The sequence below is a fragment of the Pteropus alecto genome, unplaced genomic scaffold, assembly GCF_000325575.1.
Source record: "Pteropus alecto unplaced genomic scaffold, ASM32557v1 scaffold138, whole genome shotgun sequence".
Taxonomy (NCBI): Eukaryota; Metazoa; Chordata; class Mammalia; order Chiroptera; family Pteropodidae; genus Pteropus; species Pteropus alecto.
The window spans coordinates 72,925-88,293 of record NW_006441525.1 but is presented as its reverse complement, the minus strand read 5'-3'; the positions used below and the strand labels follow the sequence as shown (position 1 = coordinate 88,293).

At 37.3% G+C, this 15,369-nt stretch overlaps 1 protein-coding gene across 1 annotated transcript in view; it reads left to right on the top strand.

The window, feature by feature from the left end:
- The window catches only part of ZNF782 (zinc finger protein 782), a 51,889-nt gene that overhangs the window by 10,463 nt on the left and 26,057 nt on the right, over positions 1–15,369 (top strand). The window contains 1 exon segment of the mRNA XM_025051677.1: positions 13,547–13,642. Coding sequence (XP_024907445.1) covers positions 13,547–13,642 — 96 coding nt within the window.

The window sequence follows — 15,369 nt, the reverse complement described above, 5'->3', positions numbered from 1 at the left end:
TATTGAATTACAAGCTCCTGCTCATTCCTTCGGTTTGGGTACTTCTCATCCACTATTTGTCTGACAATGCTTTCTAGTCCTGCTCCTTTTCCTCGCCTTCGATAATGCCCATTATTCTTATGTTTCCTCTCCTGAAGGTATCAGCTAGTTCTTGAATTTCTCTTTCATTATTTTTCATTCTTCAGTTTCTCTCTTCCTTCTGATTTATTTCTAGATTTCTGTCTTTGATATCACTGATCCTTTCCTCCATTTGGTCACCTCTATTTCCCAAGCTTGCTATTTCATTTTTCAACTCTCGCAGTGTGTTTTTATCTGCAGAAGACCTATTCTGTGCTTTTTGAGGGTTTCAGTCTTCTTGTTCTGCTCGTCTAGTTGTTTTTTCAATTCCTGCAATTATTGATATGACTCGTTTCGAAACTCACTGAGTTTTTTCAGAAGTACCGTCCTGAATTCTGTCGTTTAAGTTGCATATTTCTATCTCTGTAAGCTTATTTTCTGGAGATTTTTCTCTTTCTTTCTGAGATGCCTTGTCACTTTATTTGTTTATGGATAGTTTAATGGATTATTTCTCTGCCTGGGCATTAATTGAAATGTATTCTGCTGTTTTTCCAGAAAGAAGATTTATTATATAAGTGTCTCTCTTTAGCCTGCTGCAAAGAAGGCTCTTTTCTTTTGGTTTCCAGTAGGTGGTGTCTAAGCCTCTTGGATCCCTGCTTTATATAATACCTTAAAAATGCCTTTTTATTTTCTAATAAATATTTAATTACTCTCACTACCCTCAGTTTCAGTCCCTGTCAGTATTAGCAACAGTTTTGGTAGCGTTGGCTCAGATTCCTCTGGGGCTCTGCAGTGATCGGTCTCAGAGGGTATGGGGGGAGAAACCCTCTGGGTTGGGTGATGGGGGCTGTAGCTCACCCTCGGTTTTGCAACCGCAGCCGGTAAAAATAAACTGTTATTTTTCTGCCATCCCGCTTCTCTGCTTTCTGCCCTGATGACTGGGCCCTGCTACCGGCCACAGGGACCTCACAGCTTACACAGGCAGCGCTGTTCAGGGAACTCACTGCACATTCTCCCCTCCTCCTCCTCCTACAGGTAGCTCCTAAAGGCTGGCAGAGGCAGCTTTTTTATTTCTCCCAGGCCACCACCTAACACCTGGGGTTCTGACTTGTAGTAGTTCTTATGCATAGATCCCGTGCTCAGATGTGCTGGTGTGCACTTTGGGTGTTTTTTTTGTTGTTGAGTTTTAGATGTTCAGCTTATTGTTGTTTCAAGGGGTGAGATCTGGGGATGTCCCTCATTTTGCCATGGTTCCCCATCTCTAGCCTTTGTTTTAAAGTCTGTTTTATCTAATATAAGTATTGCTACTCCGACCTTTTTGTTTCATTTCCGTTTGCGTGAAATATCTTTTTCCATTCCTTTACTTTCAGTCTGTGAGTGTCATTTGATCTGAATTGAGTCTCTTGTAGAAAGGATATTCATGGATCTTGTTTTCTTATCCATTTACCCTATGTCTTTTGATTGGAGCATTTAATCTGTTTACATTTGAAGTGATTACTGATAGGTACATTGTTACTGCCATTTTATTATTCATATTTGTTATTTCTATTTTCTTTTTTACCCCTTCTCTTTTTACAGAAGACTTTTTAACATTTCTCGTAATGCTGGCTTGTTGGTGATGAATTCCTTAAGCTTTTTGCTGTCTGGGAAGCTCTTTATCTCACCTTCCATTTTATTTCACTTTTCATTTTGCTGGGTAGAGTATTTGTGATTGTAGATTCTTGTTTTTCATAACTTCGAATATTTCTTGCCATTCCATTCTGGCCTGCAAAGTTTCCATTGAAAAACCAGCAGACATTCTTATGGGGGCACCCTTGTAAGTAACTAGCTTCCTTTCTCTTGCTGCTTTTAAGATTCTCTCTTTGTCTTTGACCTTTGGTATTTTAATTATGCGTCTTGGTGTAGGTCTGTTTGAATTCTTCTTGTTTGGGACTCTTTGTGCTTCCTGAACTTGTCTATCTAATTCCTTTGCCAGGATGAAGAAGGTTTTGTCATTATTTCTTCAAATAGAACCTCAATCCCTTGCTCTCTCTCTTCCTCTTCAGGTACTCCTATGATCTGGATGTTTTTATGCTTCTTGTTGTCTCAGAGGTATCTTAAACTATCCTCATTTTTTAAAATTACTTTTTCTTTTTGTTGTTCTGATTGGGTGTATTCGGCTACCTTGTCTTCCAAACTGCTGATTCAGTCTTCTGCTTTGTCCAATCTACTGTTGAATCCTTTCAGTGTATTCTTCATTTCAGTTATTGTATTCCTCATTTCTGTCTGGTTCTTTTTCATGGTTTCTATGTCCTTTTTAATGTTTATTATCTCTCTGTCGAGGTTCTCATTGTGCTCATTTATTCTTCCCATAAGTTCATTGAGCATCCTTTAACCGTTATTCTGAACTCTGTCTCTGATAGGTTGCTTGCCTCCATTTCATTTAGCTTATTTTCTGGAGTTTTCTCCTATTGTTTCATTTGTGGCATGTTTCTTTGTTTTCTCATTTTATTAGCCTCTCTGTATTCATTTCTGTGTTTCAGGAATATTTGTTTCATTTCTCACCCTTGGCCAGATAGCCTCATGTGGAACATGTCCTGTGTGGCCCAGTGGCGCACTCTCCCTGATCTTTTATGTCGGGAACTCTGGACGTGACTTTTGTGTGGGTTGTGTATGATCTTCTGTTGTTGCCGAGTCTTTATTTCTTTATTGTTGTTAGTACATCAGTGAGTGGGATTATGTTCAGGCTGACTAATTGTGTGAGTTGGCTGCACCCTTAGGATAAGAGTTGTGTGGAGGCTGACCCCACTGAGTGGGATTTGCCCTAGCAGGCTTATGTACTTGTTGGAACCACCCTTTGTGTGTATCACTAATGAGACTAATCAGGAGTTGCTCCATTGTGGTCTGTTGCCAGCTTCTAGATGCATTGGTTTTGTGGCTCCTTGGGAGGAGCTCCCCCATAGGCCAAGGTCAGCCGCTGCTTTTGATTGTTCAGGGCTACCCTGTGAGAACTACAAAGGAATCCGCTGATGGTTATTGCTGGATCCATAGGGTAAGTGGAAGAGACAGAGCTGTAGGCAGCTGTCAGTTATCCCCCGTCCCTGACCTATGGCAATTTAGCAGAGGGACCAGTACTCCTCAAGGCCTAACACTGCCTGTCAGTTGCCTGTAAGTCTCTGAAACTGGATGAGCCTCTGGTTGATATGTGTGTTGGGTGGCACAGGGCCCCTGTGAGTCTCCTAGGTCTATTGAGTAAATTTTCCCCTGCCACTGCAGTGTCGGTTTATGTGCCAGTGCTGTCTCTGTGGCTCCCTATACAAGTTTCCACTCATAACAAGGTCAACTGCAGCCCACCCTGGGCCTAAATGCACCAACCCAGGGCAGAGACAGCTGCCTATCAGTGTGCAGAGGGCACTTTGTATACTGGATGGAGCAGGAACTCAGGGAGTCAAGGGCCGTCAGGCCAATATAGAACCCTGCAGTTCCCTTAAGAGATACTGCAGCTTGTACAGGCAGCAGTGGTCTGTTCACAGCTGTTTTCCTTGAAATGTGCTCACTGCGCTAGCCGTGGTTTATTGCCTGCTCTAACTGGACAGCTCCAGAGGCAAGCAGGGCACAAGAGGCTGCTTGTCAATGGGGCTGCAGGCACATTGTGGGTTGGGTGAAGTGGGATCTAAGGGAGACAAGGTCCCTTCAGCCAATACAGCCTCGGTTTTGCTTCAACTTCTGTGCGTGGGCGTTCCTGCTGTAGACCCAGATCACAGTGAGACCATCTGCCATCAGGGATGTTCCCACAGACCCCTGTGTTTCCCGGATACAATATTGAAACTCTTGCAGGCAGCAAAGGTCTCCCTGCCATTGATTTCTGTGCAGTGCCCACCCTGTGCCAACCAAAGTTTGTTGCTTGTGTGGATTAAGAGATCAGGGGAGGAGGAGGGCAGTGCTGTGGGAGTTCACTGTCAATGGGCCACCTGGGGCAATTTGTGGGTAGGGTGGGATGGGCTCCCTGAGAGACAATAGCAGTCAGATCAGTATAGCCTCAGTCTTGCTACAACTTTGGTAACTGTTCATGAGTTCCTGCAGAATTCCCAGATCACAGCAAAACCAGCTGCTGTCTGGGACTGGCCCACAGGACTTCGATATCTGCCCAAGTTCGTGTTGGCAGCAGTGATCTGCCTGACCCTATCTCTGAAATGTGGCTCCCAGTGCAGGTTGCCAGCTGGGAATGGAAATGTGGTTCACAGCGCTGGCCACCCGCTGCTATAAATACTTGGCCCTGAATAGGAACAGGGCTTTGCAGCCATCCAGCAACAACTACCCTGGGCAATTTACAAGTTGGCCAGGGCGGACTGATTCCCTCTGACTAGCACTTCCTAATGGCTCTGTGGGAGGGATTTACACAATCAAGCTGGCAGTGTCTGTAGATTATCCTGTAGGGGGGCCAGACTAAGGCACAATGTTTGCTACCTTTCTAGCCCTCGTTTTGACACCAGGTAATGCAAACTTTCTCAGAATGAATCCCACACAAGCCTCTGACCCACCGCTGGTGTCCTGGGTGAGTGCAGGTCAGAAAGCTTTTGCGCAGGTCCTTCTAAGGGACATCTAGGGGTTCAGTCTCCTTCTGTTTCACCCAGACAGCCGGAATCCCCTCTGGTTTCTGTAGTCAGGAATCTCCTCTTTCCTGGGCTGGGACCCTTGGCTGGAGAGCCCCTAGAAGAGACCAGGACCGCCCTCTCCTTCAGAAGAGCATCTGCAGCCTTGCTCTCCCTCCCAGTGATCCTCCACAACCCACGGGTGCAGGTCCAGCCCGATTTGCGACTTTGCCCCTCCTACTGGCATCCATGTGGCTTCTTTATATTATCAGATGTAGGCGTTATGACCAGCTAGACTTCAGGTGATTCTCCATGTTGATTATTTTATAATTTGGTTGCAATTCCAATGTGGACCTGGCAGGAGACGAACCCTATTTCTTCCTAGTCCACCATCTTCTCTCCCTCCTTTGGGTGGAGTTTTTAATAAATGTCTATGAGAACATGTTGGTTGATGGTTTTGTTAAGTTGTAGATCCTTGTTTATTTTCTGTCTTGTTCTGTTAGTTATTAGAAGAGGGTGTTGATGGATCTAACTAGATTTATCTCGTTCTCTTTTTGGTTCTTTCAGTTTTTGCTTTATATGATTTGAAGTGCTGTTGTTGCTATATAAATATTTTGTATTGGTATGTTATTTTGGTAGATTGTTCCTATAATCATTATGTACTGTCCTCTGTCTCTCTTAATATTTTTTCCTCTGCAGCCTCCTTGATATTAATGTTAGCTTCTCAGCTTTTTAAAAAAATGTTTGCAAGGTATATCTTTTTCTTTTCTATTATTTTTAACTTCCCTACATCATTACTTTTGAAGTGAGTTTCTTGTAGGCAGTATATAGTTGGATTGTGTTTTTAAATCCATGTGATTGTTTTTGTCTTTTAAAAGTTTTATCTGGATTACTTACATCTGATGTAATTACTGATATGTTAGAGTTTAAGTCTATTGTCTATTTTCTTCTTTTTTTGTTCCCTTGTTTACTTAATTTTTTAGAGTTCCATTTTGATCTGCCTATCATGTTTTTGAGATGTTTCTGTATAGCTTTTTTAGTCTTTCTCTAGAATTACATTTTATATAAATTTTCACAAGCTGCTACTGTCGAGATTTTATTAGTTTGAATGAGGTGTACTACCTTTTACCTTCCCTCATTTATAATATAATTGTTATATATTTTTTATCCACACAGTAATAACTATAGTAGACAGTTACAATTTTGCTCCTACCATGAAACAGTTTAGAGAATGTAAGAAAAAGAATACCTGTTGCATTTACAGTAGTTCTCTCTCATCAACTGTTTTGCTTTCCATGGTTTCAGTTACCCACAGTCAACCGAGGTCCAAAAATATTAAATAGAAAATTCTAAAAATTAACAGTTCATAAGTTTTAAATTGTGCCTTGTTCTGAGTACTGTGATGCTGTTTCATGTGGGATGAATCATCCCTTTGTCTGATGAATGTATCCATGCTGTCTGTGTCACTTAGTCATCTCAGTTCTGAGATCAACCGTCATGGTATTGCAGTCCTTGTGTTCAGGTAACTCTTATTTTACTTAATAATGGCTCCAAAGCACAAGAGTACTCTGGCAATTAGGATATTCCAAAGAGAAGTTGTAAAATGCTTCCTTTAATTGAAAAGGTAAAAGTTCTTGACTTAATAAGGAAAGAAAAAAATCATGCGGAGGTTGCTAAGATCTATGGTAGAACAAATAATCTATCTGTGAAATTGTGAAGAAGGAAAAAAATAATGCTAGTTTGTCGAGAGAGAGACCACATTCATATAACGTTTATTATAGTACATTGTTATAATTGTTCTATTTTATTATTAGTTGTTGTTGTTAATCTCTTACTGTGCCTAATTTATAAATTAAACTTTGTTATAGCTCTGTATGTATAGGAAGAAACAAATACATATAACAGTGGTCACCAACCTTTTTGGCACCAGGGACCGGTGTTCCTATGAGAATCTAATGGCTGATGATCTGAGGGGGAGCTGAGGTGGTGATGCTAGCGCTGGGGAGCATCTGTGAATATAGCTGAAGCTTTGCTTTCTGGCCCGATGCTCACCTCCTGCTGTGCGGGCCTGTTCCTAATAGGCCACAGACTGGTACCGGTCCACGGCCCAGGAATTGGGGGTCCCTTATATATAGGGTTTGGTAATATCTGCAATTTTAGGCATCCACGGGGGTGGTCTTGGAACACATCTCCCATGGATAAGAGGGAACTACTCTACCTGTATTTTTTAGCATTTATGTTGTTCTTCCTATTTTCTTGATAGTCCAAGATTTCTAAACATTTACAATCTGTTTAGAGAATTTTCTTTAGCCATTCTTTTAGGGTAGTCCTGCTACTAGTGACAAAATTCTCTCAATTTTGCTTCATTTGAGAATGTCTTGATTTACGCTTCATTCCTGAGGATATTTGCACTGCATATAGGATTTTGGGTTGACAGCTTTTCGCACTTGAATAGTTTCACACTTTCTTATAGTCTCCGTGGTTTTTTATGAGATATCACTGTTTTTCCAGTTGTTTTTCCCATATAGGTAAGGTTGTTTCTGTCTTGCTGCTTTTATACTTTTTTTCTTTTTCTTTAGCTTTCACTTGCCTAACTATTTTGTGTCTGGGCGTGAACTTATTTGGGCATATTCTGTTTGGAGTTTCCTTAGTATAATAAAGAATTATACTAAGTTTCCTTGGTATAATAAAGAATTATACTAAGGATTTTTGTTAAGTTATAGATCATTGTTTATTTTCTGTCTTGTTCTGTTAGTTATTTTTGATGTCTAGCACTGACAGCTGATAAGCCCCACCTCCTCTGTCCTCTTCTGTTCCACATCTGGGTAAGATAATGATAAAGTCTGCCCCCTCCTTGCTTAGCATCAGTGAGGCATTTCAAACCACACAAATCCTGGCTCGTTATCACTTATCAGTTATACATGGCAATTCTTACTTTGGCTCCATCTTCTAAATGCAGTAAAATCCAGGGCCACTTTCTCCTTCCTTAACTCAGACCATTTTCAGATGGTCATTGATGCCTACCCTGCTCTCTCAAAAGCCTCAATATGTGAATAATGAACTTTTTCATGTCCTCATAATCACTAAAAAAACACCCCAAACCTGGATACATACATAGAGAAGAAACAAAAAATACAAACAGAGGTCTTACAGATTGACCTAATTGGAAGTTCAAAATGTACTAATATCAAAAAAAAAAAAAAAAGATGGCACCAAGTGTCTTTTGCACCTCTTCGGCATATTCTTAACTAATATCTGGTGAGATATGCCGATTGGTAAATTGGCAAACCTTCTTGGCCTTAATACTGGGGCTCAAATTACAGTTTCACTTGGGGATTCTAGTAAATTTAAAGAAGATATCTCCTATAAGAGCAGTTATTGAATAGATAACAAACAATTATACTTCACCATAACTACTGGAATTATTGCCTTACCCAAATTCACAATGGTCATAGCACCCATTGTAGTGGGTCATGGACCTACTGATCCAACAAGTAATATAATAAAATTAAGTATTGGCACTTACACTTAATTATCTTGACAAAATGGAACTCAGTGAACCTACCCCCTCAGCTGTAGCCATTACACGCAGTCTTTACAGGCAAGATCTTAACCACATTCACCTCTCTTCAGGAGCACAGATATGCTATTACATTGATGACATACTCCTCTGAGGAGGTTCATTTGATACAGTCATTCAGGACATATAGACACTCATAAAAGAGCTCACAAAAAGGAATGGGCCATTGTCCCACACTTAGTACAAAGCCCCACAACGTCAGGTGAATTCCTGGGAATTGTTTGGTCAACTGAGGACTGCTGTATCCCTGACATTCATGAAACAGCTCTTGGCACTCCACATCCTCAACATTACCAGTATCTTTAGTTTTGTTGTTGTTGTTCTGGTGACAACATATTCCTTTTAACAAATTTTACTTAAGCTCCTTTATAATATTAGTCCCAAATCATCCCACTTTGAATAGGGCTTCTTATAACAAAATGCTCTAGAATCTGTCTAAATTGTAATGTAATAGACACTCCTGTCTCTGAGAGACACTTTTGCTACAGAGGATTTAGCAACCTCCTCTCATGCATCTTGGACTTTATGGACCACCTATGCTTACCATGAAATGCACATGATCTTCTGATGCAAGATACTGCCCTATGTTACATGTGTTGCATGCCATTAGAGCAGCATTTGTGGACTGCATACTTGCCTTTCCTGGACATAGATACTCTCATGGGTTCTGATTCTTTGACTCTCAGCACCCAGCTGTTCATGGTGCCTTGGGTTATAGAAGCAGTATCCTTCAACGTTGGCCAGACCATTGAGACCTCATTGCTGAAATGGAAGTGGTATTTACAAGATAGATACAAACATGCAAAAAGAGGTGGCCTTCCCTGTCTTAAGTCCCTTGTTAGATGCCACAGTGCTGGAGGAGATCATCCTTATTCCTGATTCCTTGACTATCTAGGGAACCTCTTAGGCTCAACTGAATGAACAGCAAAAGGAGTTCACACATTTTACAGAGTACAGTGTCACTGTGACACATAATGCAATTCTCTGGAGAACTGCTATTTTTCATCCTTTAACTAAGATATCTGTAATAAAAGATGGGACCCAAGTCAGTACAATTGGCCAAACTTCTTGCATTCATCTTGGCACTGAAGGATGCACTGGACAATATTTGGGCAGTTTTACAGACATTTGGGCCCTTGCCAATGACCTGGCTCTCTGGTTCAACCAGTGACAACTGTAGTTCCTTGTCCAGGGTAGCCCCTTTTTGAGGAAAGAACTCTGGACACCTTGCCTCATAAATACCCCCAAATATAAATCGAGGGTACACATGAGTCTGAACATATTAAAACTATAATACAAGGCATCATTGAGACATTTCTGATCACCTTTGAAGTGCTAGACATCTTCAATAATGACCAAAGTACTTATTTTACTTCTCAAAATACACAGTACAGGGGTCTTGAACAAACAACTTTTACTTCCTTTACAACCTCAGGCTGCAGTCCTCATAGAGTGCAATATTAGCTTATGAGTTCAAATCCAGTTAAGTGAACCATGACACATTTCAGTCATCCAATATCAGAGGTGAATTGTAATAGAGTCTGACTCCATTTTTGATGTTCAGCTACTGACAGCTTTCCTTAGAATTCTTGCTACATATTTTCATTTGCAAATATTGTTTTATTTCTTTCTAATCTGAATAACTTTTCTTTTTCTTGCCTAATTGACTCAGCTAGAACCTATATTACAGTAGTGAATAGAAGTGGTGAGAGTGAGCATCTTTGTTTTCTAATCTTAGAGGGAAAGCTCTAGTCTCTGATCATTAAGTATGATGTTAGCTGTGGTGTTCTCTTAAATGCCTTTTATCAGATTGAGGAAGTTTCATTCTTTTCCTATTTTGTTGAATATTTTTATCATGAAAGAGTTTTAAGTTTTGTCATAGTGCTTTTTCTGTGTCTATCATGTGTTGTTTTTTAGTTCTATTGATATGGTGATTACATTGATGGATTTTTGGATATTACACCAACCTTGCATTCTAGGGATAAATCCCACTTGGCATGGTATATAATACATTTAAGATGTCATCAGATTCAGTTTGTTAGTGTTTTGATGGGGATTCTTCCATTTGTATTCATAAGAGATATTGGTCTATAGTTTTCTTGTGATGTCTTTATCTGGTTCTGGTATCAGGGTAATGGTGACCTCATTCAGTTATATAGGAAGTATTCTATTTTCTGTTTTTTGGAAGAGTTTAATACCAATACACTAATTAGTATTAGTGTTTGGTAATGGTGACCTCATTCAGTTATATAGGAAGTATTCTATTTTCTGTTTTTTGGAAGAGTTTAATACCAATACACTAATTGGTGTTAGTGTTTCTTTAAATGTGGTAAAATTCAGCAGTAAAGCCATATGGGCATGGACTTTTCTTTATGGGTAGTGTTTTGATTACTGATTCAATCTCTTGTCATAACTCTGTTTGCTTTTCTTTTTCTTCTTGAGTTAGTTTCTGTAGTTTGTGTCTTTCCAAGAATTTGTCCCTTTTATCTAAGTTATATAATTATTTGCATACAGTTCATAATATTCCTTCATAATTATTTTTTATTTCTGTATAGTCAGTAGTAATGTCACCTCTTTCATTTCTGATTTTAATAATTTGAGTCTTTTTCCTGGTTAATCTAGCTAAAGATTTGTCAATTTTGCTGATCTTTTCTAAGAACCAACTTTGGTTACACATAATTTTATTTTTCTATTCAACTAATTTTTAATCTAGTCTTTATCATTTCTTTCCTTGTGCTTGCTAAAGGTTTAGTTTGCTCTTGTTTTTCCTTTGTATGGAGATGAAAGGTTAGGTTGTTGATTTGAGATCTTCTGTCTTAATGCAGTTGACCCTTGAACTGCACGGGTCCACATATACACAGATTTTGTTTCAATAAATACACGTTCAGCCCTGCATATTCCTGGGTTTCGCATCTGCAAATTCAACCAACCATAAATCGAAAACAGTATTTTCAGTCTGTGGTTGGGAATCCATGGATGTGGTGGGTCGACTATATGCATTGTGTTATGTCATTTTTTATAAGGGACTTGAGCATTGGTGGATTTTAGTTTCTGTGTGGGGGGATGGTCCTGGAAGCAACCCCCTGTGGATACCGAGTAATGACTGAGTTTTGGAGTCAAAAGTTATATGTGGATTTTTGACTGCATGAGGGTCAGCCTCCAAATATCTTCATTGTTCAAGGGTTAACTGTATAGTCGTTTATAGCTTTACATTTCCCCCTCTAATCACTGTTTTTTCTTCATCCTATTAGTTTTGGTATGTTGTGCTTTCACTTTCAGTCATCAAAAAGTTTTTTCAATTTCCTTTGTAATTTCCTCTTTGATCCATTAGTTATTTAGGAAAATGCTGTTCAATTTTTACATATTTGTGAATTTCCCAAATTTCTTTCTTTTACTGATTTTTTATTTCATTCTATTGGGGTCAAAGAAGATATTCTGCATTATTTCTATACTTTTTAATTTATTGAAGTTTGTTTTATGGCCTAATAAATGGCATATCCTTGAGACTTTCATGTACATTTTAGAAGAATGTGGATTGTGCTCCTGTTGGGTAGAGTGTGGTGTATATGTCTATTAGATTTAGTTGGCTTATAGTGTTGTTCAAATCTTTTATTTCTGTATTATCTTCTAATTATTCTATTCATTACTGAAAGTGTGATAATGAAGTCTCCAGCTTTATTGTTTGATTGTATATTTTTCCTTTCACTTGTTCAGTTTTATGTCTATGTATTTTGGTGCTCAATTGTTGGGTGCATGTAAGTTTATAATTGTTATTATATGTTCTTGATGGGTTTACCCTTTTGTCATTGTAAAATCTCTTTATCTCTAATAACACTTTTTAAAATTTAAAGTCTATTTTGTTTAATATTAGAGTAGCTTTCATTTGGTTGCTGTTTTTATGAAATATCTTTTTCCAGCCACTTGTTTTCAACATGTTTGTATCTAAATCTAATGTGTATATCCTTATCATATAGTTGGATTTTTTTTTTTTTAATCTAACCTGACAATCTCTGCCTTTTGTCTGGATTACTTAGTTCTTTTACGTTTAATTTTATTACGATATAGTTGGGTATTTGCCATTTTACATTTTGTTTTCTACCTGTGCCATGTATTTTTCTCATCTATTTCTCTTCTACTGTTTTGTAGTGTGAATATTTTTTAATGTAACATTTTAGCTCTTTTAATGATTTCTTCACAATATTTTTTAAAGTTTATTTTCTTAGCTGTTGTTCTATGGTTTATCATGTGTACCTACACTTACCAGAATCTACATCAAATTTATATTAACCTAATTTTAGAGACGTATAGAAAAGTTACTCCTATGTAGCTTTATTCCCCTACCTCCCTTGTGATATTATTGTTATACATATTACATCTATATATGTTACAAACCTAGCAGTACATTGCAATGATTTTTATTTTATACAATTTTATATCTTTTAAAGAAAGAAGAACATGTATGTGTTTATAACGTTGATTATATTGAACTTTTTATTTGCCATTTGTGATTTTCTTCATTTGTTACAGTGGATTTGAGTTACCATTTGGCATTATTTTCTTAGTCCAGCATAGTTTGGCTTCCACCTATCCTTTTTATGATTTTATTGGGAAATATAAACATACATCTGTGTGTGTTAGAAAGCTAACATTACACATATGTACTCATTGTTTTATACAGTTAATTTTTAAATGAGTCAAGAGACCTTTCTTTAATGTATCTTGTAAGGTGGGTCTGCTAGCAACAAAAGCTCTCAATTTTTGTTCATTTGGAAATATTTTTATTTTGCCTTCATCTTTGAAAGATAATTTTCCTGGATATAGGATTCTTGGTTGATAGTTTTTTCTTTGAGTAGTTTGAATGTATCACTCCACTGCCTTCTGGCCTTTATGGTTTCTGATGAGGAATCTTACTGAGAATCCCGTTCCTCTCTACTCTGGAAACACAAACTCTCCACTTCTGTGTGTGCTTTGGTGATTTTTCATTCTACTTTTTTTTCTGGTAATTCCCCACCCGTAAGTAGTTTCCTCACATGTATCCACAAATTAGTACTCAATCAAAGATTGAAGGGGGATCCTTTTGTAGATCTCCATAGCTCGCTCTCTCACCATAGATAATAAACGTGGACTTTTATTAGAATTTAATATTATTTAGGCTGTGATTTAGGGATTTAAGGAGATTTCTTTGGAGCATCTGAAATATTTTTGTTTTCGGCTCCCCCAAAAGAGGGTCAAGTGAGTCTTATTACTGTGCCACTCTTGAAGCTGCATCTTCCTTCACATTCAGAATCATCAAAGCCCATATAGTAAACCCGTGTCCTAAATTATTTCCCATTTACAGGATATTGCTCTATAAAACCAGAAGTGATCTTCAAGTTGGAGCAAGGAGAAGACCCATGGTTAGTAGAGGATGAATTTCTAAACAGGAGTTTTTCAGGTGAGTTTTAGAATGCTGGTAGAAAGTATCCCTGGAAAACTAAATTTAAAATGGGATTAGTTAAAGATAGACACCTTTGAAAGTTTAGAATTGAGTAGATCTAATAAAATGTGGGTATGGAGGGTGTAAGATAAGGGATACAATGTAATGGTTTTTATTTTTTCATCTTTTAAACTAGGTAACAGAGTATATCATTTATACCTGACAAATCGAGTAATCATTTTATATTTAATGAATATAAAGTTAAATATAAAAGAAGATAATAGCTACTAAAATAGAAGGTTAAATCATGAGAAAAGAGAGAGAGGAGATGTAGTAGCTACTGTATCGTTAGGTACAGTTTAATAAATAATTAAGAATTATGTAAGATTTGTAATAAATGTAACTACTATAAATGCAAAAATACAACCTTTCTCATTATTAGAAGGAAGACACAGATAATAATAAAAAACATTTATTACTGAAAAGATTTTATTAAAAAAACTCTAAACATTAACGTACATAAACAGCATAGCATAAGGTAAGACAGATGTAACTGTCATATCAATGTCAATGGGTTAAAGTCACTTATTAAGAGGAAATGGTATGAGATTCTATCAAAGAGACATACTTAAAAATAATTTAGAAAGTTTAAAATATGAAACACTATTAAGACAATATACATAAAATAATTCAGATTTAATTTATATAAATATTAGATAGGGTTTGGATTCACATTAAGATTTATACTGTAATAAAAAGGACATTTTAATAAAGCTGAAGAAGGCAGTTTAAAAAGGAGATGCAATGGCTGCAAATACCTATGTGCCAATTAAATTATCATCAAGATTCATAAAACAAAATCTGCAAGAGACATGAGGAGAAATAGTAACACATAAGATATAATAGACCTATGTATACTGCTCTGATTTCATTACTAGATATGGTGGACAACAACTGAGATTCTAGATCATGAGTTGGTAAATTATGTTCCTAGCGCTAAATCCAACTAGCTACTTGTTTTTGTAAATATAGTTTCTGGAATGTAGTCATTTGTTTACATATTGGTTATGGTTGCTATTGTGGTGCAACAAAATAGCTTAAGTAGTTGTAACTGAGATCTTATGGCCTGCAATGACTAAAATATTTACCATCAAGCCCTTTACATAAAAAACTTGTTGACCACGTCTGTAGAAGCTATTAGTACCATATTTTATCACATGAAGCTAAATTTATGTGTGATTTTCAAGCTCTATACTCTGAAAATATAGTATAAACCTTCTCTGAAGTGTCGCTGGAATAACTAAACATAAATATATCCTGAGTAAAAAAAACCTTTATTAAATTTGCAAAGTTAAAGTAAGATAATTTAATAAAACTAAAAATTATAGACAGTATGAAAAAAATCCCCCATTTGTAAGTTAAAAAAAAAATATATTTTTGGAAAATCTATTTGATCAAGGGGTACATCAATATTATAATTATAAAAGTATAAAATGTATTCGTGAACCTGTGTTCAGAGGTTTCTAAGAACTCAGAACAGCTACTGTATTAAAGTTTACAATTTATTATAGTATAAGGATACAGGTGAAATCGACAAAGGTGAAAGTCATGGAGAGCAGAATCCCAGAGAAACTAGATACAAACTTCTTATTTTTTTCTCCCAGTGAACTTGTATGAACAGTGCTTAATTCTTCCAGCAGTGATGTATGATAGCATACATGAAGTACTGCCAAGAGAAATTTACT